We start from the raw sequence: 25,785 nt of genomic DNA on the forward strand, positions 1-25,785 counted from the left end.
AGCAATCAGAATGAATGCTTTTTGGAGACTCATGCGTGAGGTTCCTGAAACCCAGTGAGGAAAGAGTTGATGTGATAGGTATAAAGGCTTGTGAATGAAATGGGATATTTGGGACCTTGTTAGCTAAACTGAAAAGTAGTTGCAATAAAACTAATTTTACTTTGTTGCCTAAAATGGAAGATAAAAAGCACATTCAAACCTTTCTGTGGCAAGGATGTGGTTCACTCTAGTGAAATTAGCAGTCTCTTGTCTGGGTAAATTATGCATGTTCAAGAAATCACTACGGTGTGCAGGGTTAAGGGTTGACAGCAGCATTTGCACTGGGCAGCTATAGGCACTGTTTCCTTAAGGTTGAGGAGGGTAAATACTGCACCTGTTTTGTACCTTTCATGAAAAGAGGTCAGTTGGGGCAAGTGTAGATGTGGTGCTGAGGGACATGGTTTAGTGGTGGACTTGGTGGTGCTGGGTTAACAGTTGGACTTGATGATCTTAAAGGTCTTTTCCAACCAAAACAATTCTATGATTCTATGAAATGAAAGAAACATGTGGATCTCTGTGTCAGAACCACCTTCCTCCTTGCAGCCATGCACTGCTCCTTCTGCCACAGTTCAGGGCTGCTCTAAACTGTTACTGCTGATTTAAGACGTGATCAAACCCCGTTTCTACCTCAAGTTGCTTGTGCAGCTTTAAGGGAGAGTGTATGTGGGAGGGTGAATAAATGTTTGTGTAGCCATACAGTGAACCAGGTCAGGGAAATTATCTGGGTTAAAACTAACCCGGGGAAACAAGGAAGTTTTAATTTGGACATTTATCGCAGTTCGGTTTGCTTTGTGGCTGTATGAAAGCTTGTGCTGCTGTAACAGGGAGGAAGGGATGGCATGGGAATAGAAGGAAGAGTGAAAAGGGGATAGATGCTGTGGCAGCTATCCACTCCGTGGGATAGGCTAAGCAGACTGTTTGAAATAATATCACTGATGTGCATAAATAGTGCATTTGTTCTTTAATAATTTGACTGTTTAATAACTTTATTCTCATCCTACAGAAAATATCTTGCCCTAATACCTCTTGTACACACTTTTTTTACCCCCTGACTTTTTACTTTTTTCTTTTTCTTTTTTTTTTTCCAGATGATGGGCACTGCAAATTAAGCAGGGGTGGAAGACTGCAGCCCATTTGGGGACAGAATGAGTTTAAAAGATGCTGACAGTGCAGTTTACCAGGCAAAGGCAGCCTATAATCTTCATATTTACCCCCAACTCTCAACAGAAAGTGCTCCCTGCTGCAAAGTGACAGCAACCAAGGACAGCACATCTTCAGACGTCATCAAGGATGTGATTAGTATCTTAAACTTGGATGTCTCAAAACATTATGTGCTCGTGGAGGTGAAAGAAACGGGTGGTGAAGAATGGGTACTTGATATAAATGATTCTCCTGTTCATAGGGTTTTACTTTGGCCTCGTCGCGCTCAGGATGAGCATCCGCAAAAGGATGGGTACTACTTTCTTTTGCAAGAAAGGAACACTGATGGGACCATCAAATATGTCCAGATGCAATTGCTTTCGAAGGAGACAGATGCTCGGCGATTGGTTGAAAGGGGTTTTCTTCCATGGCATCAGGAGGACTTTGATGACTTGTGCAATCTCCCCAACTTAACGGAGACAACGCTTCTAGAGAATCTAAAATGCCGCTTTCTAAAACAGAAAATTTATACTTACGCAGGAAGTATTCTGATTGCAATTAACCCCTTCAAGTTCCTGCCCATTTATAATCCTAAATATGTCAAGATGTATGAGAATCATCAGCTTGGGAAGTTGGAGCCTCATATTTTTGCCATTGCTGATGTGGCTTATCACACGATGCTTAAAAAACATGTTAATCAGTGCATAGTTATATCAGGTGAAAGCGGGTCTGGGAAAACTCAAAGCACAAACTTCTTAATTCACTGCCTCACGGCGCTGAGCCAGAAAGGGTACGCAAGTGGTGTGGAGAGAACTATTCTAGGAGCTGGACCGGTTCTGGAGGTAAATTTATGCTAAAATTGCCTGCTGTGAAAATTGTTTCTTGAAAGCTTCAAATAGCTGCTATTGAATACTAATTCTGAGTCACCTACTTGGTTTAGGCTTTAAATATCACTGGGCTGCTTTGGTGTTTGGCTGTGTGGCTCAACTGCTTCTAATTGATTTTCCTTAATTCATCCTTCTGTTCAACTGACTTCCTGTTGCTTTTAATTTGTATTTGACTTAACTTTCCACCACTAAACACTAATATTCTGGGACAGAGGTTACCTGTGTTTTCCATCTTAAAGTTTTGATGGCATTAGAATCAAATTGTAAGTAAATGTTTTCACAAAAGGATTGTTCCACTGAAAAATTAACTGCTTAGAGTACTCGTGCCTTTGTGTGTAAGCGTGCCCTGCAGCATTTTTATGAACTCACATTTTGAGGGAGTTATTTCCTTTCTACAATTGTTTGTTTTGAAGAGAACAACATTGTTAGTTGGGGAGAAAGCATGAGTTAGTTTTGGCTTTTAATTACTACAGCATTTCTAACAGAAAGCAAAACTAAACATGTGAGAAGGAGGGAGTACAGCTGGTCTTGCGTTAGGTAACAGCAGCACAAACTTAAACTGATCTTTTAGACTTCAGCCTCTCCCTTTTACTTTCTCATCTGAAAGGAAAAACTCTGAAAGCTTGGATGGATGTAATGGTCACCTGTAATAAAATCTTCAACATCAAGGAGCTTGAACACAGCCGTTGTAATTTTTAGTTTTAAGTATTCTCAAATGTAACAACGCTTTCATTTAAAAAAGAATTTAAGTTTTTTTTTAAGCTTTATATAAAATGTGAAAAAGCAATGAAGCTACTTTCAAACGTGTTACACTTATAAATGTGATTTGAAAGCTTTTCCATACAGAATGAGGAATATATGCAAGTTCTTTTTTGCCTTGCTTTCTGCTGCTTGAAAGAAGAAGTAAAATCGTTTGAGGTTTGTTGGTTGCTGGAGTTCAAGTTTGCAGTTCTAAACAGAAAACAGGAAGGGGTCACTGTGGAAAGCACTGTTTGATCAGCTGATCTTTCTGCCTTTGACAAAATTAACTGTTTCAGATCCTGGTCTACAGGATGTGATACAGCTGTGTCAAACCAGGTGGAGATGTAAAATCTCGTGTTGCAGTTTCTCCGTTGAATGAGAAATGCACATATCCCTAGATTAAAGATTAAAATTAATAACTGCTGGAGTCACAGGTAAGTGTTGTGTATGTCTAGGAGCATTTGTGGAGAGACATTTGTGATTTTCTACAGTAAGACTGGTTGTCATAAGTACTGCGACTTTTTCAGACTTCCACTGAGCATTTAGTAATGCATTTCATGAGAAGATAGTCGTGCTAGCTGGAAATGTGATGGCTGATCAAAAGCTTAGCTTGCAAACTTGCCAAATGGATTCTAACATGACTGTTGGAGTCCATATTGTCTAAAATGTGAGGCCCTTTTCTGAAATTCTCAGAGAAACTTCTCGCTCTGCTTCTTTGAGGGTGTTTGTCAGTTGCAAATTGATTCAATGTAAACTTGTCCTCACAAATATTGCGAAAGATACAGGGGTTTATGACAACTAAATATAAAAAAAGTAGGAACATCTGAATCCTAAAATGTCTTTCAGAATTGAATGTTTGTTTGTTTTCAAAGTATTATTCATTAACTTGAAATTACGGAGAAAGAAACCTTTGTGAAACTTGTAGAGGATGAGATTTGTCCAGGCTGAAATAAATCACTGGGGTACCTGTGATTTTTGGCACAACTCCGTTTAAGGTAGTGGAAATATACTTCTCTGTCCACGTAACTTCAGTGCTCATCAAAAAGTGATGCTGCGGTAGGTTTAGAACGTAGAGAAGTAAAATCAAACTATCCTGCTTTGGATCCTGCAGAGCAGATTCAGTGGACAGTGAAGCTTCCATGTTTCCCAGTATGGATGCTCTTGTGCAATCCCAGTCACTAAACGTAATTTAATAAAAAAAACGCCAAGTAAAATCTCTGTCTTGGAGAGGAATGCATGGAAAGCTTACTTTGCTTTGTGGAAGTTAAACTGACGACAAACTCTTCTCTTAGAGTTGGTCACTTCTAAATCCAACTGTGGTGACTCATTTGGGTTTTTACTTAAGGGAACTGAAGTAGTAAAAGGGAATTTTTCTTAAATGGATGTTTCAGGGGATTTTTTGCATGAACAATTTTGTAGTGTGCCTGAACTATTTGAGAACGTTGTGTTTAATTTTGAAGTTTTATTTTGAGTCCTCATGAAAGATGAAAATATACTTTTGACTGAAGTCTGTTTCCCTGCCTTTTATGTTGTAGAAGTTGGTTGCATTTTGGCTCAGAACTTCCCCTTTTTAGTGACCTCTTATTTTCCTGACACCTAAGTAAAATGTGTGTGTTTATAGGTTGACCTTTTGTAAAAGTTCAAGGAGTTAAAGCAAACACTTCCAGCACAGAGAGATGGGCACTGTTAGTGTGTTATGGAGGTGGATTTATAACTTTATCATTGCATACTTAGTGAACTTGGGAGCGTATTTCTTACTGAATCCTGTTTCTGTGCTGGCTAACTAATCTCTGTTCAAATATGTAAGTAATCTGAAGACAAACTATTGTTAATATTTTATCTGCTTGCTCACAATTTCTAGACTTTGAAGAATGGAGCTATAGCTCCATGAAAGGAGATTTGACCTTAAATGTTGCTTGTTACTACCCTCTCAAACACCTGAGAAGTTAAATACATGGTACTGAGACAGTGTAGTTAAAAATTAAGTGTGGTACTAGCACAACTGCTGTCACACGCGCTAGCGAAAGGAAAGCTGGTCATGGGTCAGCCTCAGATCCTCAGATGCTTCTTGCTCAGTCTTGGCACCAGAGTCTGAGCTGTTTATAAGATTCCTTCTTGGGGATCTAATAAGAGGTAACTTGCACTGCTTCTGATTACGTTTGGCACTGCTTGCAGCTTTCTAGAGAAGAAGACTCTGAAAGGCTGACTGCTTCTGTGGGACAGTGGTGCTTCAGCACAGCCTGAAGCTGTGTTTTGTGCTGGTTTTGAACAGTTCATGAGACATACAGCTGCCTTGGCTGTGTAGGAATTGCTCTCAGATTGTTTTTTTTAATTGTTCTTCATGCTAATATAGGTTATCTCTAGTGAAGAGCAGTTTCTTTAAAACTGGTAGGAAGATAAAGATAGGCTCTGTTTTAAGATACTCCTGACTTTTTCAACCTCTTCTAAATGTAGTGATTAAAGTACAGTTCCCTGACTTGGAGTTTTGCCTTCTTGTATTGACTGTTGAGTTGAGTTTCCTTACGGTTGAAGTCCTAAGAAGGAATTTATGTTTGGGAAGTATTATTTGGGTCAAATTTGGAATAGTGAATCAAACCTTTGTTTATTTTATAGTCTCTTGAACGAGATAATTAAACCTTTCTTACACACTTACGAAGTTTCCAAGAAATTTGTATTTTCCTTTCATTAGGGAAAAATGTCTTAAAATGTATGTTTCAGATATAAAATGCACAGTGTGCAATCTAAGACTCTGAACTTATTTTGGAGACCTAAAGTTAACTTATCAGATTCTTCAAGCCAATTACTTTAGTAAAACAGCAGAAAATCGAGTGAGGGGTTGGGAGGATGTGGCGAAGGACATAGTAAGAGGGAATTGGAGCTTCCTCTTCTGGCAGCAGAGCTCCTGTTGGCTTGCTGTCTGCTGTTAAATTGTAACCCTTAGTATCTGGGGTTTATTACATAGGTTATTTTCTTAGTGTGCTGAAAGTTCATCTCCCTCTGCAATGGAAGCCGAGAAGCTGCGGGACAAGATGGAAATACTGGGGTTGTCATAACTTTGTCATGTATTATTTTGAAAAGCATCACTTATTTCCGTTTGGATGTGTTCTTGAAGATTCTTAACGGCACTGAACCATTCTTCCCAAATAAAATGGGAAGTCCAACAGGAAGCATTCATTAAGTGGTCTTCTAAAGAAGGCAGTTGTAAAAATTAATTAATTAATTTTGACAGCACAATCAGGCGGGTGGGGGGATATTTTCTAGAACTCAGCATATTAAAACGCTCGTTAAATTTCATTATAAAAAGTAAACTTTTATGCTTTACCATTCTATGGAAAACAGAGTAAAGCAATTTGCTGTCAGCTCTGTTTTCTTTATTACAGTCCCATTGTGCTTGTGGTTTTGGTATAAGATGGACTTAAGCTGAGTGGTGCTTCAGCTCTGGTTTTCATTTGTATTTGCCATAAAAGTCTGCATATATATTTAGTGGGTGTAGTCTGTTCTATTTAAGGGAAAGTAGTTGTTTTGAGGCTATTATCTGCATGTGTTTGTTTTAAGAATCATAATCAGAGGAGGAATGGAACTTCCTTTTTCCATTTGGTTGGATGTTACTAGTTTTTTTTGGTGGAAATGTGGTGTTGCCTACTTTTCCCTGCTGCAGTCATCTCGTGGGGAAAAATCGCCTTGTCTTTTATATGGTCTTGTCATGTGGATTGCTCAGACTTCCCCAGGACATCATACAGCGTGTAGAGTGGCAAAATTACCCTGAACACTGTGTTAATGAGTGGATATTTTGCAGCATGTTCGTGAAGACCACTACCAAACCGAGTTCAGCTCTGAAGCAGTCATTCCCTCTTCCAGGGTGTGTGATTTGAGTCTTCGGTGTCATTTAGCATATTAAAAGATTGGTCTGTGCAGTGATGGCTCTGCCATGGATTAGAATGGTTTACGTAGAAACTTTGACAGCTTTTTCAGATTTTTGGCAATTCTTATGAAATAATTAAATGAGATTTTTAGTTGTCTTCCTGAGGTAGATGATAGGAGCACGGGTGTAGTTTGGGGTTTTCTTTTTACAGCAAATAAAAGGAGAATTTGGCTTTTTTTCTGAATACATTTAAAGCTGTTGCTGTTGCAGGAGTTTTGAGTAGCAGACTCCAGTTCACGCCTCGTGCATTCCAAGGTAAGAGGATGGGTTGGATGACTTCCTGGCTCCCAGAATAGGCTCTCCCAGCTCTGATTCCTGCTGGCCTTGGTCTGCTATTTTTGACTCACTCTCTTTTTATCCAGCTAGTGTTGGAGAGATTTAGTTTTAGTTTTTCATTTTCATCTGTCTCCTCATGGACTCACAAGGGAAAACAGTAAATGGATTTGGTTACATAAATGATTGTTTCTCTTTAGCTGAAATTGTCTCTTGTCCCTTCACATCTTCTGAGTTTATTTTGTAAGGGCGTAGGTGGCTCTGTGTAAAGGCAAGCCAGGGAGATATTTCAGTTGAATTTGAGCTATGTATGGAGTACCTGGCTAGAATTATCTGTGGAAGATGCTTTCCATGCAGAGCAATGGCTAGGAAATAAGGGAGCTTAGTTCTGATCTCTAATCTATTTTCTGTAGGATAAAGCTACAGTAAGTTAAAGATATCTAACGGCTAAATACCGTCATATTTAACATTTCCAATTTTTGCACCTTTCTGATTCTAGGCAGGAACGTCACTTCTTAGTTAACTCATCAAAGTATATTGAAGTATATGGTAGCAGGGATTAGTTTGAAGTTAAATGTTACCAAAGAAAATTCCCCACCCAAAATGTTAAGTGACTTGGAATGTTCTTTAAAAAGTTGTAGATAGATGTTAAAGGCTTTTATGAGAAAACCACTCAGTACATGAAAACTTTCCCAAAACCTGATAATATTAGATCAGCTTTTAAGAATTTGCTGTATGCTTTGACTAAATACCAGACACATGAGATCATAAGAGCCTTTAGTTTTAAACTGTATTCATTGCTTACATGAGTAATCACTAAGAAAAGTTTTTCAGGAAGCCCGGGTTATGGGATTCCTTAACTCTATAATGCCAAAATATTTATTATTAAAAATATTTTGGCAAATTTAGCTATAATGTGGATTGCTTTCTTGAATATAATTAGTAAACTGATAGTTAACTGGTGGCTTAACTTAGAAAACTTTCTAAAAAGAGGTTTTTATCAATCAATTTTCAAGTCCACTATTCTGCAGCGTGGCAAAGTTCACTACAACAGATTTAATACACTAAATGGGAAGTTGGATGGTGTTCTTCAGAGAGCCCCAGGTGGGCCACCGTCAGTGGGAGAGGAATAGGTGTTTTGATTTACGAAACACAATTTGCTGTGCTGATGTTACTGGACTTCCACTTTTGGTTTGGCGTTCTTTGGTAACCAAGGAGTTAACCTGGATTTTATGCATATATTAATATGCATGTGTATGCAAAATTGACTCCAAAAAAGCTGGGCGATAACTTCTTGGATAGTAGCTACAAAAAGATATTGATAACTGTGGTCAATGCTTGCTTTGAAAAATCTGAGCGGGGATGCTGTTAGCATTATAACACATGGACCAGGGTCTCTAGAAATTAGAAGGTTGAACTCAGTCATCTGTAAGCACTGCTGGACACAAATCCTCTCCCCTTAGAAACCCTTTGACTTTTCTGAAGTTACAGCAGAATCTCCCTGTGGGTTTTCACCCTGCATGGGAAGAGCTCCTTCAGCTTATTCCTTTAGGTCAGAAATAACGGTTGTCTGAACAATTATGGACATTCTCCCAGTTTATAAGAAGTTTCTCAGGTTCTCTGAACGGTAGGCGGCTGGCAGTAGAAATCTACTTGTAAGAGAGCTTTGAGAACCTGTTGTGGAAATAGTGATCCTGGTGTTACGCTGCAATGCAGCTGCAACCCTTGAGGTAGTTTGGATAAAAAAAAAAGCAGAGAGAAGGGAAGAGTTTCAATATACAGATATTGTCATGAAAACAGTGCTGCCCTAGGATATACACCATAATTGGACAGTTTTCTCTGTAAAAGTTCAGTTCTACGTTGTGTACAGTATTCACATGTCCATCATTCTCCGGATATGTGTGTGTGTGTGGAGGAAGAGGGTGGCATTTTTGTGAAATCATTCTGCGAATGTTCTATATTAGGGGAGGCGGATTTCCTAATGGAGGCCTTAATTGCTTGGAGCTTTAAGAGGAAATATCTGTGGCAGGAATTGCTGGTGATAGGCTACACCGAGCAGTATATTTGTCCAAACAATTGCATTTTACACAGGGTTTCTTCTCTGTATGCTGGATTGCCTCCTGTGTGTTAGAAGGATGACAAGTTTCTCTTAACCTAAGAACGCATAGTTAAGAGTTGATAAAGTTAAGGACATTCCTAATAACTAATTCTACTGGACTTTCAGATGTAATAAGTTCTCTTTATAGTTCTTAAGTGTGGCTCATGCAGAGGATGTTTTGTCTTGTGTTTGTACTAGGAACTATCAAAGGGCTCATGATACAGGCAGAAATATTAAAGATGCACAATTAGGATTTGTGCCATATCTTTTTTTCCCCTTTCCTGACACCTCATAATGAAACTACATTTTTCAGTGTTGGGTAGCAGAGTTACCTGGCCAATGAGCATGACGTGGTTGTGTAAACCAAAGTTGTTCTGTTTGTCTTTTTCCTTTTTTTTTGAATACACAACTTTGAAAATTCATTGCCTAACTTTATAAATGGAGATCTTAATGTTCTGTTCTCACATAAAGAAAAATTGTGTTTATTGTGAAATTTTTGAGTGGGAGCAATACGTTAGGGAATAAGACGTAGTTTGTGGCTTTTCTATGGGAGAGGCAATTTCATGGTAATGGTGCTGTCTTCTTCCTACTGAATATCTTCTCTGAGGTCATAATTAGTAGTGATTGAGGCTGATTCGCGCTCTCTAGCTGCGATGACCTTTCCTGTACTCTTCGAAATATCTAAATGTATTATTCACCTCCCTCAAATATTATTGCATGGGGCAAATAATAAACATATATAGATCTGTGAGGAACAGTGGAGGTTTCTGAAGCTTTTTGGTATCTGTGTGCTGCCGTTTCCGTAGTATTTTGAATGTGTGCTGCAAGCTAACAGGAGGCTGAACAATGAACAGAAGAGCGTGAAAAGCTGTGTGTTGGCATATTTCGTTTAATTGAATATCAACTCATTTTGCTTTATTACAGGCATTTGGAAATGCAAAAACAGCACATAACAATAACTCCAGTCGTTTTGGAAAGTTTATTCAAGTCAACTATTTAGAGAATGGTATTGTCCGAGGGTAAGTACAGTACGAGGTTCTTCTCGGGTTGATCTCTGTGCTTGTAGGAGTTGGTGAAGACTCTGTTGTATATAAAGTGCTGCCTTATTGAGGCTCTTCTCATGTGAGAACAGCTTGCCGATGTGGAGTTTTCAGGACTCTGAGCTTTGTGGAATAATCAGATGATGCATAATATTCTTACCTTGCAGTACGACCATACCAGGTTAAGAATTTGACTGCTGCTGCGTCTTTACCTTCATGCTAAATGAAGACTTTTTTCATAACACGCATTGTCCTCTCCATTTTGCAATTAAAACCAGAAGATCTGAATTTTTAAGAGGAGTTGGAGAGAAGTGAAATAGATTTGAAGAAGCCATTTTAAAGAAATAATTTAAACACCAGTTAGAAAGATAAAGAAAACTATGAAATTATTATTTTACTTGACTTAATTGAAATTGTGTGCTTCTATCTGGAGGACAAACATGAAATATTCTATACCCACATTTATTTTTTTAACATATGATAGTCACAGCTGAGACTTAGAATTCTATTTATATTTTTCACTGCATAGTAGATGCTATAATGTCATATTACTGTAGTCCCTCAATATTATTAATCAAAGACCATGCTTTGTTCTTCTTCAGTAGTGAGCACTTTCACTTCAAGTGAAGAATTCTGTAATTTCTGTGCAAATATTTGTGTAGTTTCTTGTCTAACATCATGCCATAAAATCATTTCTTTCAGATCTTGCTTTGTAAAATTCATCTTAAATTTTTAGTGCTTGTACCTGCGAAATTCACAGCAGTATGTCACATATTATCAGGATGTACCTGTGCTAGTTTAGGTGCAATGCCATAACACGTGATATTGGTATGGAATTCTGCCTGAAGCTGAAGCTTGCTGCACTGTGGAGTGTCACTTGCTGTCACTGACTTGTGCTCCAGTGTGGCTTTCCGTTGGGTCTTTGTGTTTGCAGTTTACAAAATGACTGGGAACTCTGTACCACATTTGCTGAACAAAATTGACATCTTCTCAGATGAAGTCACACTAGCTCAGGAGATTGGTACAATTTGGATACGTTTGTTTTGTCTTCAGCTTGAGAAAAAGCTGCTCAAACTTTGGCCTCATTCACTGTATTGCATGTCAAGGGGGTTAGTTTATAATTTAGGAGATTACTTTGTCCAACTGTAAGAGGTTTTCTGGCTGTCTGGCTTCCATTTTGGGCTGACATATATACTGTCATAAAAATCTAGCAAATTTGTTAGGTTGAGAATCAGACAGTTATCCAGTATATTTTGGGGGTCTTGTAGTCTTTGCATTCCTTGTCAGATAACTATTAATCTCAGAGTAGATAAGTTTGTTAGCACTCTGCATATCTTGTTTCTGATTACAATTTTTCATCAGCACTTTTCTAGCTTCGTCTGCCTTTTTCCAGTTGTGTCTACTAAAACCAAGCACTGAAGATTGGTGTTTCTTGGGTATTTCTCTTTGTTCCAGTTACAATATAGTGCATACTGAAATTTTTGTTTTAGATTTCAGATGGTGACTAAGCTGTTCTCTTGTATATTTTAGTGTAGATTTCATTAATTCAACTCTCTTGGCAGTTGCTGTCTGATGTTTTGTGAGGTCTTTTCTTTTGCCCTCATGCTTTTTTCATATTTTGGCGGCTCTTTAGGGCTGTTGTTGAAAAATACCTGCTGGAAAAATCTCGTCTGGTTTCTCAAGAAAAAGATGAAAGGTAAGAGATTAACAGAGTTTACTAACACAATTATAATTAATGCAAGAGTTTAAGAGCATCTGAAGTATATAGAATAAAAGAAAAATCATTATATTTTCATGAAAGAGGAATGTGTTGACTTTGTAGGAACTACCACGTCTTTTATTATTTGCTACTTGGAGTCAGTGAGGAAGAGCGTAAAGAATTTCACCTCAAGCAACCTGAAGATTATTTCTACCTCAATCAGGTGATCTGTGACAGGGATTTACAAATGCATTGATAAGTGTTGTCTGTCTGTTGGGTTAAAGATGAAAGAAAGCAGAACAGATTATACTTTGTGATGTTTGGGCTTCGTTCTTTGCCTTTAATTATGGATCTCTCTTCACAGCATAACTTGAAAATTGAAGATGGGGAAGATCTCCGACACGACTTTGAAAGATTAAAACAAGCCATGGAGATGGTTGGCTTCCTTTCAGCAACAAAAAAACAGTAAGTAGAATCCTCTAAGCTTTTGTTACTGTTAGCTAGTTAATGTTCATGAATTGCAATAAACTGTATGTATCGGGAACACATTTAGTCCACTAGGAAACAAGGAGAGCTGAGTATTTGAGGGCTTACAAACAAATTCTTGAAGCAGAATTAAGTCTGCTAACCTGTTATAACGAACTCATAAGAAAAATTCTTATACAATTCAATTTTTCTTCCTTAGGATTTTTGCAGTACTTTCAGCTATTCTTTATTTGGGCAACGTTACGTACAAGAAGAAAGCTACAGGCCGTGATGAAGGGTTGGAAGTAGGACCTCCTGAAGTGTTGGACATTCTTTCCCAGCTTTTGAAAGTAGAGTATTTCTCTTTACCTCTAACATTTGATAGATCTTTTTGTCGTGCTCCACCTCAGCATTTTGCTTGAGTATCTTGTTGCCCAGTTTGCTATATCTAAATCTGGTTTATGATACTTCCACCACATTTATCTTATGGGGGTGGGAAATGGATACAGTTGGTGAAATTATTTGGGTTAGGGATGGAATAGCCCATAGCATGGAAATAGAATTTGTTTACTCAATAATCATAGAGCTGAGCAGGAGTAAATTTAGTGGAGATGTGTTGTTTGCCACCATAGGGAAACATCTGAATGAATCTAAGCTGAGAATAATTTAAAGAACCTGAAGAACTTGTAGAGCTATTGATGAATGATAATTGTAGCTGTTGTCAAAGAGCTTGGACTTCTCTGAGGAAATTGTGATGTCCACTGTTGCCATCAGGTTACTCATTGGGGGGTTCAAGGGTGACAGTAACTCTTGTTCTTGTTTTGAAGGTTAAACGAGAAATTCTTGTAGAAGTGCTAACAAAAAGAAAAACTGTGACTGCTAATGATAAGCTTATTTTGCCATATAGTCTCAATGAGGTGAGTAAGAGAACACTAGTAGAATTATTTTTAATTATTAAGCTTGCTTTTCTGGCTACAAAAAAGCTAATACCGTACGCTCTCACATTTACTGAGGGATGTCTGGAACATCAGAAGTTAGCACTAAAGGGGAATTTTGTTTTGATTTGTCTCTGCTAGGGTTGTAGCCTTTGAGTGATGTTGGTCTGAAATAGAAATGCTTTTTTTAAAACAGAGTTCTGAACACTGTTTCATCTGCAGGCAATAACAGCTCGTGATTCTATGGCAAAGTCCTTATACAGTGCTCTGTTTGATTGGATTGTGCTGCGAATTAATCACGCGCTCCTCAATAAGAAGGACATGGAGGAGTCTGTTACAGTAAGTTTCTCACAAAAACAAGTCTTTGTACAGTTGTGTATTTAGCGCTATCAGAGAACGCTATGGATGACGTGTTCAGATAGCGGGGATCAATTTTGATTCTTCTGAAATCCTTGATAAATTTGTTGGTAATATTTAATCATCTCTATTTTCCCAATAGACATAACTGTTAAATATTCAAAATCTATTAGCACACACTACAGCGTTTTTTGTAAGGGTTAGCTGTTGTGGGTTAAGTCACTGTATGACAGCTTGCTTAACTAGATTTCCACATCTTCTTTCAGTGTTTGTCCATTGGTGTACTTGATATTTTTGGATTTGAAGACTTTGAAACCAACAGTTTTGAACAGTTCTGCATAAATTATGCAAATGAACAGCTTCAGTATTATTTCAATCAGCATATTTTCAAATTGGAACAGGTAAGAAATTAGGAGTTGCTGAAACGAAACCTTTCTTTTATCAAGTGCTCGTATATTATGCAAACTTAGCCACTATTCTGCAGAACTCCATGGCATAATTTATATAGTTGCTTGAATATATTTCTGAAAGTCTTATTTTTTAATTTCTTATTTTGTTATTGCTTGGTACGGTATTGTTTGAAGGTTGCAGCTTTGCTGTATTTAGTGCTCTATATATACTAATGATAGCAGAGTCTGTCTTTAGAGGGTAAGCATTAAGTTTCTGCTTGACTACAAGAAACTAAAAAGACATTCAGGCAACCCCAGACAGAAGCCAGATGAAACTGTAAACATTAAGATTGAAAGTCTGTAGGTGAGGTGTTTGTTTCAGGGTGATTTTTTTGTTTTTCATGGTAGGTGAGGTGTTAATTTCAGATTTTTTTTGTTTTTAATGGTTGGGAAACAGTTTCTTTTATTTTTGTCATTTGGTAACCAGTCTTTGTTGCTTCTTCCACCTGACTGCCTTTAGGGGATACAACTGTATGTTGATACAGGCAGTAGTCCTGAAACCCTGGTATTACTGGCACATGTTGATTTACTTGTTTGCAGATGGTATCATCTTCTTACAGAGTGCTTTGAGTGCTGCAAGAGCTAAGAGATCCTGTTTCTAGACTGAGGTTTGGGGGGTTTTTTGCTCTAGACATGGATTTTTTCTGCTTTGTGCTCAAGCATTGTTCTTGGGTCACTCTGCTGAAAGAAAGAAGTCATTCTGTAGCATGTGGTATTTTGTCAACAACATGTAGATAACTTTAAACAAGCATTTTAAAGAGAAGAAAATTACCAAACATGCAAACTTCGTATGTAAACATCATGTTGAGGTCCCTGTTTTGTAACTTATGACAGAAGTGGCTATCCAGGCTAACTAGAGTAAATAGTTACATTGTTTTCTTTTTTCTAATACCATTTTTCCAAATAAGCTTAATCCTTGAATGACCCATTTCCTGTATCTCTTGCAGCATGAGGGCCCTCAGGGGGAGATCTCTATATCTTTTTAAAGAAAGGCTTTTTTGTCTGTGGAAAATGACATTTCAGTTCTGTAATGTGGCATCCACACTGAGCAGTCTGTCCTTAGGCAGACTGAATTCTACCTACTTAAAAATAATCCATTTCTTATCACCATATAGAACAGTGAGAGGTGCTCTTTGTCTGTTGTTTAATGTAAAACTTATTTAATTTTCTGTGTGCTTTTTTACATTAGTTCCCTATTACTAGTTTTTTCTGTGTGCATTTACAGCACTAAGAAAAACTAATATTTTGGTTCTGTATCTTAATGGGAAGCTTGTCATGTCAAGCATTTGATGTATTGTCATTTCAGCAGAAGAGCTTTGTACTCTCTTGTCAAAGAGCTCCAAATTTTCTGAACCTAAGCGATATACATTGCTTCCTTCGGGAAGTTCTGGTGTTGATGTTGTGTAGGGCTTAACTGCCTGTTTTGAAACTTCTGTTATTTCCTCTGACAGTGCAATTTGGAAATTCTGGAACTTGACATTAAATATTTGTCATTTCTCATATACAAGAACTATGGAAGAGAAAAATAGACTTAAATTCCTCCAATATATGTCTGCTTAGGGTTTTCATGTAATGATGTAGATGTCTAACTCTGAGTTCACAGACTGCTGATTGCTGGGAAGGCACAGCAAAACATTCTTTTCACTGTTTTGGTTTTTAAATACTTCTACCCCAAGCATCCGCTGTTGAGTGACTTGCCGAGGTGGACCTTTGATCTGACCCAATATGCCTGCTGTTCTGTTCTTATTTATAAATTTTTCCTTATTTTTGTTTCTGCTGCCTGAACTAACAAACTCGACTTGCCATAGCTGTTCAAGGATGTCTTTTAAGCACTTAGACCACAGGACATTAAAGGTCAGGGCACTGTACTGATGAGGGAATTTTCTTGAGCTACACAGGAGGAATATAAGAGTGAAGGGATCACTTGGCACAATATTGACTATACTGATAATGTGGCCTGCATTCACTTAATCAGCAAGAAGCCCACTGGCCTCTTCTATCTTCTGGATGAAGAAAGCAAGTAAGCAACAAACATCTTCTGAAAAAAAATGTGTGGCAGGGAGGAGGGAAGGACTGTGGAAGGGAACAAGAGATACAGCACTTTAAAAAGGAGAGGAATGTTGTGGGAAGCAACGGGTTGTCTTATGGCTGTGATCTGCCCTCTAGTTTGCTTCTAATGACTGCAGTATGGTGGTGATATAAATTGATGCTGAAATTGAACTTTGGCTTAAACAGACTTAAAAACTTTCATTTTTGTGTTTTACTATGGAATTACCATTAAAGTAAAATGCATGTATGTGAGTCTTTGGAACATTAAGTAACAAATGTGGTAAATAGTTAACGTGGTGCTAACTAAACTTGGCTGGTGAAGTGGGAGGAAGCATTGATGTACACTTGAAACCTCAGAATATTCTGTTATGTGTGGAGCTGGTTTTGGCCCAGAAATTAAGCCCACCTCTAAGATTCAAAGCAGGTGTTAAAGTGTAGAGATCTTGGACAACTTTCCACAAGGAAAAGGTGTTCTTCAGTCTGTCACCTTGCACCTCAATAAATGTACCTATATTTGAAAAATAGCTGACCTCTTTTGTTTTGTCTTCCTAGTTTTCCACATGCCACCAACCAAACTCTACTTGCAAAATTCAAACAGCAGCATGAGGAGAACAAGTTTTTTGTTGGAACCCCAGTGATGGAGCCTGCTTTTATTATTCGACACTTTGCTGGGAAAGTTAAATACCAGATAAAAGTAGGTGATAGATCTGATGGCCACAAAAAATTTCCATACCTTTCTGGTAGTTTTTGTCAGGGTGTAGAAAATTTTCTGGGAATGGGGTGGATAAGATGTGTCCTCAGATGTACTTCAGATTTTTTTTGTGTGTGGTGGTCTAGACTTGAGGATAACGCTCACTATAGTGAGAATTACTTAGAATAATGAATTATTCTGAATAGTGATTAGTATCTTGGGTCAAAACACAGCTTTCCTGAGAGCTTGTGGTTCGATGTGCCTGTTTTGCAGGATTTCAGGGAGAAAAATATGGATTACATGAGACCAGATATTGTTGCTTTACTACGAAGCAGTGACAGTGCTTACGTCCGGGAGCTGATAGGAATGGACCCTGTCGCTGTGTTCCGCTGGGCGGTTCTGCGGGCAGCTATTCGAGCCATGGCTGTCTTTGCAGAAGCTGGACGCCAGAGAGCTCAGAAGACTGCAGGTACAGTATGAAAAAAGGCTCTGGAAACTCTTTGAGATACTGTACAATTGGTTAGTGCTTGTTGACAGAACCAGCTGATGGCAAAACCTTATCATCCAGATCTAATCGTGGTTTGGTACGAAGGACAAAACTGACTTGTGAAAATAGCTTAACATTCACATACCAAAGAGATTGTCACTGTTTTATCTGAGATCCTTCAGACTTCCTCCCCCAATAAATGCACCGTTTCCAGCAGGCTGTGCCAAATTTGAAGTCCTATTTGTTAAAGTTGGGGAAGATGTTACTAATTCCAATATGCATGCTCGTCTTATCACTGTTTTTTATTTTCTCAGACCTCCCTGAGGTTTCAAATGAGTATATTCAGGATTAAATACTAATTTTGAAAAGCTTTTCTGAGCAGCTGCTATTTACTTTCTGATAGTAGGGAGTTTGAGAAACAAAATGGTCTAGCTTGATAGCTAAAGTACTAGACAAAAACTCCAGGCCCTTGGATAGATATTTTGCTTGTTATGGTTGGTGGGGCTTTTTTTTGTTTGTTATGCTCATATCTCTGTCAAAATTCAACTTGTTGATTATTTCGTAACAGGAGTGGTACGTCAAGGACCCAGAGTTCCCCTTGGAGAACTCCAGAGATCAAATACACCAGTAGAAAAAGTTTATCGGTGAGAAACACGTACTTAATCCGTATCAGGGAAAAGACCTGAATTGCTGAGTTGTGTTTTCATATATCAAATGTCAACTAGATCTTTCCACAAGGATAGCAAGTTTTATTTCTTCTGTCTTGTTTTGTTTGGCCTTTTTAATACTATCAAAACAATACTCTAGCTTATTTTAGGTAAGACCCAGTACTACCAAATGTGGGTGACACAACCTCAGTTCCATTTACCACTGAGTTTTTGAGTTCTCTGACTGTACTTTGTATATGTTGCTTTTAGCATATTGTGTTCCTCTGCAGCCAGCCTGTGTCACTGAAGGATTCATAGGAGCACTCGTGTTTTTTGCAGCCTTATGATTAGGAGGCAGGGGAAGTCCTACAAAACTGCCTCCACACGTTGCTCTGTATAGGCATATTTGCCTTCCTATGGAGAATTTAGGTTGTATACGTGTTCCTTTTGCAGCTGCTCAATGCTTGATTTCTCATTTGATTGTTCTGAGGATTTCGATATAAATGCTTTTGAAGACATCATTTCTTTTTATGAAAACAAGAAGTAAGTAGAAATAGACCTGCACTTAAAGGCCAGGGAGGCACATTCCTGGACAGACTGACCTTCTGAGTGTGCTCTGTGTAAAAGTGAAGCCATGAAGTACACATAAAGTAGTGCCTTCATGCTGCTTCATAATACTTCATCCTGGACAATCTCTGTCACTTGTGGCAACTAAGAACTAAAGATACAATTTGAGTGAAAGGATTGGTCATAGTGTAACATATCTGTTTCCTTGTGATATCTTCAAACAAAATCTTATATTCAAAAATCTTCAGAAGTACCAAAGGAAGCAAGCAACTGTCTGTAATAACGTTGCTGCCTCACTCAGCAGCTCAGAATGGTGATAGCATCTAACAGTCAGAAGTGATTCTTACGCTTCTGTTATTTTTTGGTTTGTGCCTCTCTGGAGAGTAAAGAAGGTAAGTTCTGCGCCAAGACACAACGCTCCACGAGCACGATGCATGCTTAAAATAATGGAATCTGCCACAAATTAGGGACCATCCCAGGCTTACTTTGAAAAGCTAAATGTGTAAATAAGTTTGAAATGGAAATGAAAAACAAAATTTCATCAAGTATTCCTGTAATAGCTAGTTTTAACTTACTTTTCTGATGTAAGTCTGCTTATGCAGCCTCACTTGAGTAGTCAAATCCTTATGCAAAAATATTTATTGCTTGATTATAAAGAAGCTTGTATCTATCTGAAAAGGCTACTTAGCTTAACAAAAAGGTTCCTTGCACATTAAGTACATTTTGCCAAATTTCCCTCTGTTTTCTGAATTGTTGGCTCAAGAATTTACACTAAAAGGTAGAATTAGAGAGTAAGTTTAGTATGAGACCCTGGTAATGAAATTTTAGGGCATTAACAGAATAGAAAGTACTGACAATATCAGAATCATTCATGCTTAGGAAAAAGTAGTCTGGGATTGACCTGCTGCTCTTTGTAGCACACTTGGTGATGGGTTCTCTTGGATTTTTAACTCCTTTTTTCCCCTCTCTCATGGCTGTGTATCTTTGTTTGCCATCTTTGTTTTGCTGTGAATCATTTTAGAGACATGCATGAACAAATCATCGCAAGTATAAAAGGACTTCCATGGCAGGGGGATGATCCCTGTAAGCTGCTTCGGTCACTCAGTCGACTTCAACACCGCTCCCACTTCATGTGAGTTCTGGTGCTCTAGGTATTGCTTTGAAAGTGTAACAATAACCAAGCAGTTATTCTAGTCCATAGAAAATATACTTGTCCCAAGTGTGTCTTCTGCAAAAAACTAAACAAGACCTTTAAGAACAAAATAATTCCTTCTAAAAATATAAAGGCCATAGAGAATGCTTTGTTGCTTCATTGTATTAGCTGAAAGTTAAGCCCACTTTTCATGTAAACTTGCCTTAAAACCCAAATATGTAGCACAAGCTTGTTGCAAAAGCTCCGACAGTGAAATCTCTCACAAGTAACAACTACTGGTTTTCTGAAATTCAGGATGCCAACGCTGTGTATATTCCTGGATTGAGACTCTTTACGTGTACAGAGCTATGCATGTGTCAGAAAATCAATCTATGGTCCATTGTATAATAAATAAATGTAAACTGGGTGGCATGGTGTTGGAACATGCCTTACATCATGGAGTTAACATGCTTAGAATGAGGAGGATGTGAGCTACAGGCTTGTTTCTGAGAGCTTCTGCTTCTCCTTCACTGTGTGTGGACGAGAGCTATGCCTGAGGTTTGTGTAGTGCCCCAGGAGGTTCTGGGGATGATCTCAGACATATCTGAACTCGTCAGTGGAGTGCTGGGGCATGTGTTGTCCTTCTGTGAGCAATTAAGTACTTTCACGGGGGTTCTGGTGCAAGCAGCAGTGACTTTTGAATCAAATATTTTGAATTAATAGTGCCCTGGTATTATGACAAGAGTTCAATAACTGTACAGTCAGCTAAACAGAATAGCTTGCACAAAAATAGTCTGTGCAACAGTGCAGTTTTTAATAGCTTTAACTTTAGAGAATGTTTCACTTTTGAAAGCTTCCAATACCTACACAGTTTATTTAAAAAAACAAACAAACAAACTTCTTGTTGCGAAGCAGTTTGCATTTCTTGCGTTGATCACTTGTGAGACACGTGCATGAACACACCCTGATGCTGTTGTGCTAATTTTCTTCTATCCTTCATCTTGCCTCATAAATTGCACCAACTTATTGCTTGCTGAAATAACCAAAAATCATGTGTATTTTTTTTCTTAAATGATTTTTAATATTTTAACAGGAAAAGTAGAGGTATCAAACAAAAGCAGATCATTCCCAAGGTAAAGTTATTCAGTAAATTTAGATTTCTCTTTTATTTTTTGGGTTTTTTTCACTGTGAACGTTCCCTTTGATTGACAGAGCTCACTCCAGAAAATACTGTTTCATAGTGTAAGAAAGTTGCATCATTTATCCTTTAAAACTTCCTTTTTGATAATCTAAAGGATAGATAAATGTTCACCTTTATAAGAGCTCAACAGGAAAAAATTGTGAATTGGCATCTGTTTAATTAGACTAGAGATGCCATAAGTACATAAAGCCATTTCCAGTCAAGTCATGGAAGGCAAACACAGTGGTTATGTAATTCACCTTATTCACCTTATGCTCTTGGGATGGGGCAATGGAAAAGTTTCACTCTTAAGAAGATGCTTTGGTCCAAAATAGAAATAGTCATGAAGTGTAACGTGATTGAATGTGGAGTTCTAGGTAGTTGGTTTCATGCTTACTCATTTTGATGCAGGCTGATATATTTCCCCTTCAATTAGGACTTGTACTTTGTTGATTATGAAAACTTTCTTCCAGAACTTGCTGGATTCCAAATCTCTGAAGCTCATAGTAAGCATGACTCTGCATGACCGAACTACAAAATCCCTCTTGCACTTACACAAAAAGAAGAAACCCCCCAGCATAAGTGCACAGTTCCAGGTAGGTGACTGGTGTGGTGGTGTGCACCCTGACCTCAAGGGAACAGACCTTCCTGGTCTGATCTGGGCTGATCTTGCTTGAAAAACAAAATGGTTTTTATTCTTGGGATTTGTTTGAAGTAGGGTTTACTACTTAATTAAAGTCAGACTATATTTAGAGACTACTCTAATGCTATGAAATGTGTTAGTTCTCTGTACAATCAGCCTCATCCTTGTATGTAGATCTAGTGCTACTGTAACAGCATATGCAAACCCTCCTTTTCATTGTCTTGAGTAAAGGCAAAAACAAATACAGGGATGTGCTGTGCAGTACGGGAGGACCTCCATAGTGGATGAAATAGCATTTGTGTAGCTATCAGACCTGAAAGAACCTTCTTTCTGAGGAAGAAGCTGTGCTGCTGTCAGATGCAACTCAAAATGCTGGTATCTGAAGCAAAAAATGTTTCTGACTATTTCATTTCAGACTTCACTTAATAAGTTACTGGAGACACTGGGTAAAGCTGAGCCGTTCTTCATCCGTTGCATCCGCTCCAATGCTGAGAAGGTAAGATGGCCTTAAGAGCTGAGCTGATCTGGCTGCTGAGGATCTAAGTCTTTAGCCCTGTAACATATTTCTTGTCACTTGTTCACTGTTGTTCTGTATGAAGGTGAAAGGTAACTAGGGTGTAAAAACAGAATGTGCTTTCTCTACTGGGCAGAAATAGGACTTTTCAGGCGTTTACTAGCTGTTGACTGCTGGTGTTTTTCAGAAAGAGATGCTTTTTGATGAAAACTTGGTGCTTCAACAGTTAAGATACACTGGCATGCTAGAAACTGTGCGAATCCGAAGGTCTGGCTACAGTGCCAAATATACATTCCAGGTATGTGAGGAACTGGAAGTGGATTTATGCTTTCAGAAATATCTGCTCTGTTCGGAAAGACACACATTGCCTCAGTCTTGTGTTAATTGGAGGTTGGATGAAGCCTGTGTTTTACAGAGTAGGAAAATAGCTCAATTTGGAGTGAGAAATAAGGACTTTCAAACCCCTGTATGTCTTAGCTTCATTTTAGAAATCTAGTTAAAACTCTAAACTTGTGAATTGCCTTCTAGCTTTGATCTCTTGCTCTCTCTGCTTTTCACAGGAATTCATCGACCAGTTTCAGGTGTTACTGCCCAAAAATGCCAAAGCCTCTAAGGAAGACATTTGTGTTTACTTGAATAAACTAAAACTGGATGAAAACTACTATCAAATAGGGATGACCAAGGTCTGTGAAACTTCCCGTAAGCCAATAAGAAATACTGATGTACACTGCAAAATTCAGTGCAGTTCATTTACAGGTGTTACTCTTTTCTGCATTTTTGTATTTAAATTAGCTGTTTTAACTCTTGCAAATGTTGACACAGACATCAGTAGTTGCCTCATTGTTTTTGATGCTGACCTGTTGTCTTGCAGTGGAGTACAATTCTGTATTACATGGATATTACTTTTGGGAAATTGTTGCTATTGGCATTTGTCAAACAGGTCAATGTTTTCATTTGTGCAAGAGTTCTCTGATTTGAAGGCTTAAGTGCACTTGTATGTTTTAGAATCCAAACACTGAGATTTGGTAAAACAAAAGGACTTTTTCTTTTTGGGTGTGCTAATTGCTGTCAGCTGATAAGGTTTGGGTCACTAATAAGTGTTACCATTCTCATCTTTTAGCTTGTGAAGATACCTCCAGTGGGGGCTGAAAGGCTCCTATTAACTGTTCATTGATGAACTTTTCTTTAACTGAGCAGATCTTTATGAAAGAGGCTGAACGGCAGATGCTACAGGATACACTACATAAAGAAGTGATCAGGAAAATCATTCTGCTTCAGAGCTGGCTCAGGATGGTTTTAGAAAGGAGACGCTTTCTCCGAACAAGGCAGGCAGCCATTGTGTTACAGGTATCTTTGAGAATTGCCAATCTTCTTTTCCTAACAAACAAACAACCCCCCTCAAATAACACTCCCCACCTTCAAGTACCCCTCCCTTACTTTAGAAATCTCCCTTCTTAGGCTTGCTGGCGTTCCCGTTGCGTTAGGATGGCGCTGCAGAGGAATAATGCTGCCATTTATATTCAGTCAGCATGGCGAAGGTACAGGGAGAGAAAATACTACCTTCAGCAGAAGAGGAGAATTTGTCTCGTGCAAGCCATGGTCAGAGGGCATCTACAGCGTAAGAGGTAAAGGAAGAGGAGCAATATGATATGAAAACATGCATTTTAACCACTTAGCTCCTTGGCTTCACCTGCCAAGCTCAGTTTCAGTGTGATATGTTGACTTAGTAACTAACAACTTAAAGATAGTTATTACCATGTGATACTGCAGTCGGTGTCAAATGGCTGGTGGTGTGTGGAAGCTGGTTAAGTGCTGAATTCTTGAGCATTATTCAGCTGAGCTGCACTGATGCAGGCCAGTCCTAAGAAACAGACCTCCATGCAGTCATACGGGGACTGTAGGTGTATTTGTACTATGTGTCTGTATTGCTATTTAGGCTGCATTTAAACAGTTGGGTACTTTTCTTGACCTCTGTGCGTTACATATTTGTATTTTCATCTTACAAATTCTTAACAGATTTCAGAAAATGGCTATAGAAAAGCAGGAAGCTGAAGCAAAGCAGAGAGAAAGGCAGGAAGATCAAGACAGAGAGAATGATACAAGCAAGGATGAGCTCAGTGAACCAGCAACGGATCAGTTGCCTGTGGAACACAAGCCAGAGCTGGATCAAGCTGTTGAGGACAGGGATCAGATTCCAAATGAGCAAGCCGAAAACCTGAGCTCATCTGAAAAAGCCCCATTACCCCAGAAGAACGTGACAGAAGGTTCTGAGAAAGTAACAAACAGCCGGGAGAAACGGGAATCTCGCCGGCAGAGGGGGCTGGAACATAACGAGTTACAGAATAAGCATGTCCTGTTTTCCTTTGAAGGACCATCTTCACCGTGCCATGAGGAACAAACCTCTTCTGAAGAGACCCTGGAAACTATTCCAGTGCCAAAGAAATCCACAGCACAAGATGCTGTCCTTCAAGGAAGCGGCGAGGGAGAGAAAAGTCCAAGTGAAGAAAAAGCCCTTTCAGACACGCCACCATCAAGCGAGATAAAAGAAAGTAGTTCTATTCCTGAGCAACCACCTGTATCAGAAGTAGATGATAAGGCAGCTGATAAAAGGAAAACACAAGGGAATCAAAATAACCAGCTAAAAGGCAGCCAAAGCTTTAACTGCCCTGAAAGGCCGACAAACCTTGCACTGAATCTTCATAATACGCTATCTGCTACTGGGAGCTTTCAAACTCCAGCTGAATGCTGGGCAGATAAAAACAAACGTGTTGTTCAGAAGGCAAGCAAAGATCTGGAGAGTCCCACTTCTTCCCTAATCCAGAGATATGTGGATGACCCGGGGAAACTGAAGTACAAGAGAGAGAAGTGGAAAGGAAAGAGACAGTCTGATGCCGGTCAGAACGATATGCTGAGTCAGTCCTTGGATGAAAGAAGACGTGCAGATAAGTCTCCTCAGGATCAGCTACAGTAAGGGCAGCTTCCTAATTATTTTAACTTTTTTCAGTAAACAGATCTATGTAATATTTAAAAATAGATGGACAACTCCTGATAGCCTGTCCGTCTGGCCATGTTCTGGGAGAAAGTAGAGCTATGAACAACTGCTGCTTTTTCTTGGCTCCCAGTCCTGCAGCTGAATTTGTATGGGTAGAATGTTTTTAGAAGCCAACAAAAGATACAAAGCCTGCCTTGCTGAATTAAAATGGAGAGTCATGGCTTCAGTTAAAGTAGTGTCTGGAGTTTATTTTTATGTGTCTTTTGTCCATTGAAAACAAGGTTTTAGTGACCTGCAGTTTGCAAGCGTCATCCCTCTGATACGTCAGGAAACCTGACACACCCATTTTTTTACTTCTCCAGTATATTTTGCATTTAAAAGTGAGTTGCAAGAGTTGATCAGGATTCTCTCTCAGATATAACATTGATTTGTGGGTTATTTAAAAGGTGGCAAATATTAAGACGCTACAGACTTCTGTAAAATATATAATCTGAAACAATATATAATTCTGTAACATTGCAGAAAGAAGGGGAATTCGTCTTCACTATGTGATCTCTCAACGCTTGCCCAGTCTGTTGCTGTGAATCAGGTACTGATGCTGTTGTGCATATTTGTACTTAATTATCCTTGTTTATAAAAAAGATTTGTGAATAATTGGCTATAGTGTGTTCTGTATGCCTGTGTTCCTTTCAGGTTGATTTTTTTTGACTTGATATCCGTGTAAAAAAATGTCATTAGCAAATATTATACAACAATTTGAAAACTTAATTTTTAATAAATGGACCCTTGATCAAAGCATTAAATATACATGGATCTTATATTAGTAAGCTCTTATGTA

General features: G+C 38.5%; 1 protein-coding gene across 9 annotated transcripts in view; it reads left to right on the top strand.

Moving 5' to 3' along the window:
• Positions 1 to 25,785, top strand: part of MYO9B (myosin IXB) — a 42,953-nt gene that overhangs the window by 6,928 nt on the left and 10,240 nt on the right. For 5 of the 9 annotated variants that reach the window (XM_068420712.1, XM_068420714.1, XM_068420718.1 and 2 more), the window contains exons 2-25: positions 1,128 to 2,021; positions 10,025 to 10,119; positions 11,774 to 11,836; positions 11,963 to 12,062; positions 12,204 to 12,304; positions 12,525 to 12,654; positions 13,132 to 13,221; positions 13,462 to 13,578; positions 13,863 to 13,997; positions 15,944 to 16,065; positions 16,647 to 16,788; positions 17,059 to 17,254; positions 17,841 to 17,916; positions 18,373 to 18,462; positions 19,508 to 19,618; positions 20,712 to 20,751; positions 21,272 to 21,394; positions 21,857 to 21,937; positions 22,143 to 22,253; positions 22,516 to 22,638; positions 23,153 to 23,302; positions 23,414 to 23,580; positions 23,972 to 24,922; positions 25,470 to 25,536. In XM_068420712.1, the coding sequence (XP_068276813.1) occupies positions 1,185 to 2,021; positions 10,025 to 10,119; positions 11,774 to 11,836; positions 11,963 to 12,062; positions 12,204 to 12,304; positions 12,525 to 12,654; positions 13,132 to 13,221; positions 13,462 to 13,578; positions 13,863 to 13,997; positions 15,944 to 16,065; positions 16,647 to 16,788; positions 17,059 to 17,254; positions 17,841 to 17,916; positions 18,373 to 18,462; positions 19,508 to 19,618; positions 20,712 to 20,751; positions 21,272 to 21,394; positions 21,857 to 21,937; positions 22,143 to 22,253; positions 22,516 to 22,638; positions 23,153 to 23,302; positions 23,414 to 23,580; positions 23,972 to 24,922; positions 25,470 to 25,536 (4,218 nt within the window). In that variant the 5' untranslated portion in view covers positions 1,128 to 1,184. The remainder of the gene's footprint in view (positions 1 to 1,127; positions 2,022 to 10,024; positions 10,120 to 11,773; positions 11,837 to 11,962; positions 12,063 to 12,203; positions 12,305 to 12,524; positions 12,655 to 13,131; positions 13,222 to 13,461; positions 13,579 to 13,862; positions 13,998 to 15,943; positions 16,066 to 16,646; positions 16,789 to 17,058; positions 17,255 to 17,840; positions 17,917 to 18,372; positions 18,463 to 19,507; positions 19,619 to 20,711; positions 20,752 to 21,271; positions 21,395 to 21,856; positions 21,938 to 22,142; positions 22,254 to 22,515; positions 22,639 to 23,152; positions 23,303 to 23,413; positions 23,581 to 23,971; positions 24,923 to 25,469; positions 25,537 to 25,785) is intronic. The other 4 variants (XM_068420715.1, XM_068420717.1, XM_068420721.1 and 1 more) reach the window with 2 other exon arrangements.

This window comes from Nyctibius grandis, chromosome 31, assembly GCF_013368605.1.
Source record: "Nyctibius grandis isolate bNycGra1 chromosome 31, bNycGra1.pri, whole genome shotgun sequence".
In the NCBI taxonomy this organism is placed as follows: Eukaryota; Metazoa; Chordata; class Aves; order Nyctibiiformes; family Nyctibiidae; genus Nyctibius; species Nyctibius grandis.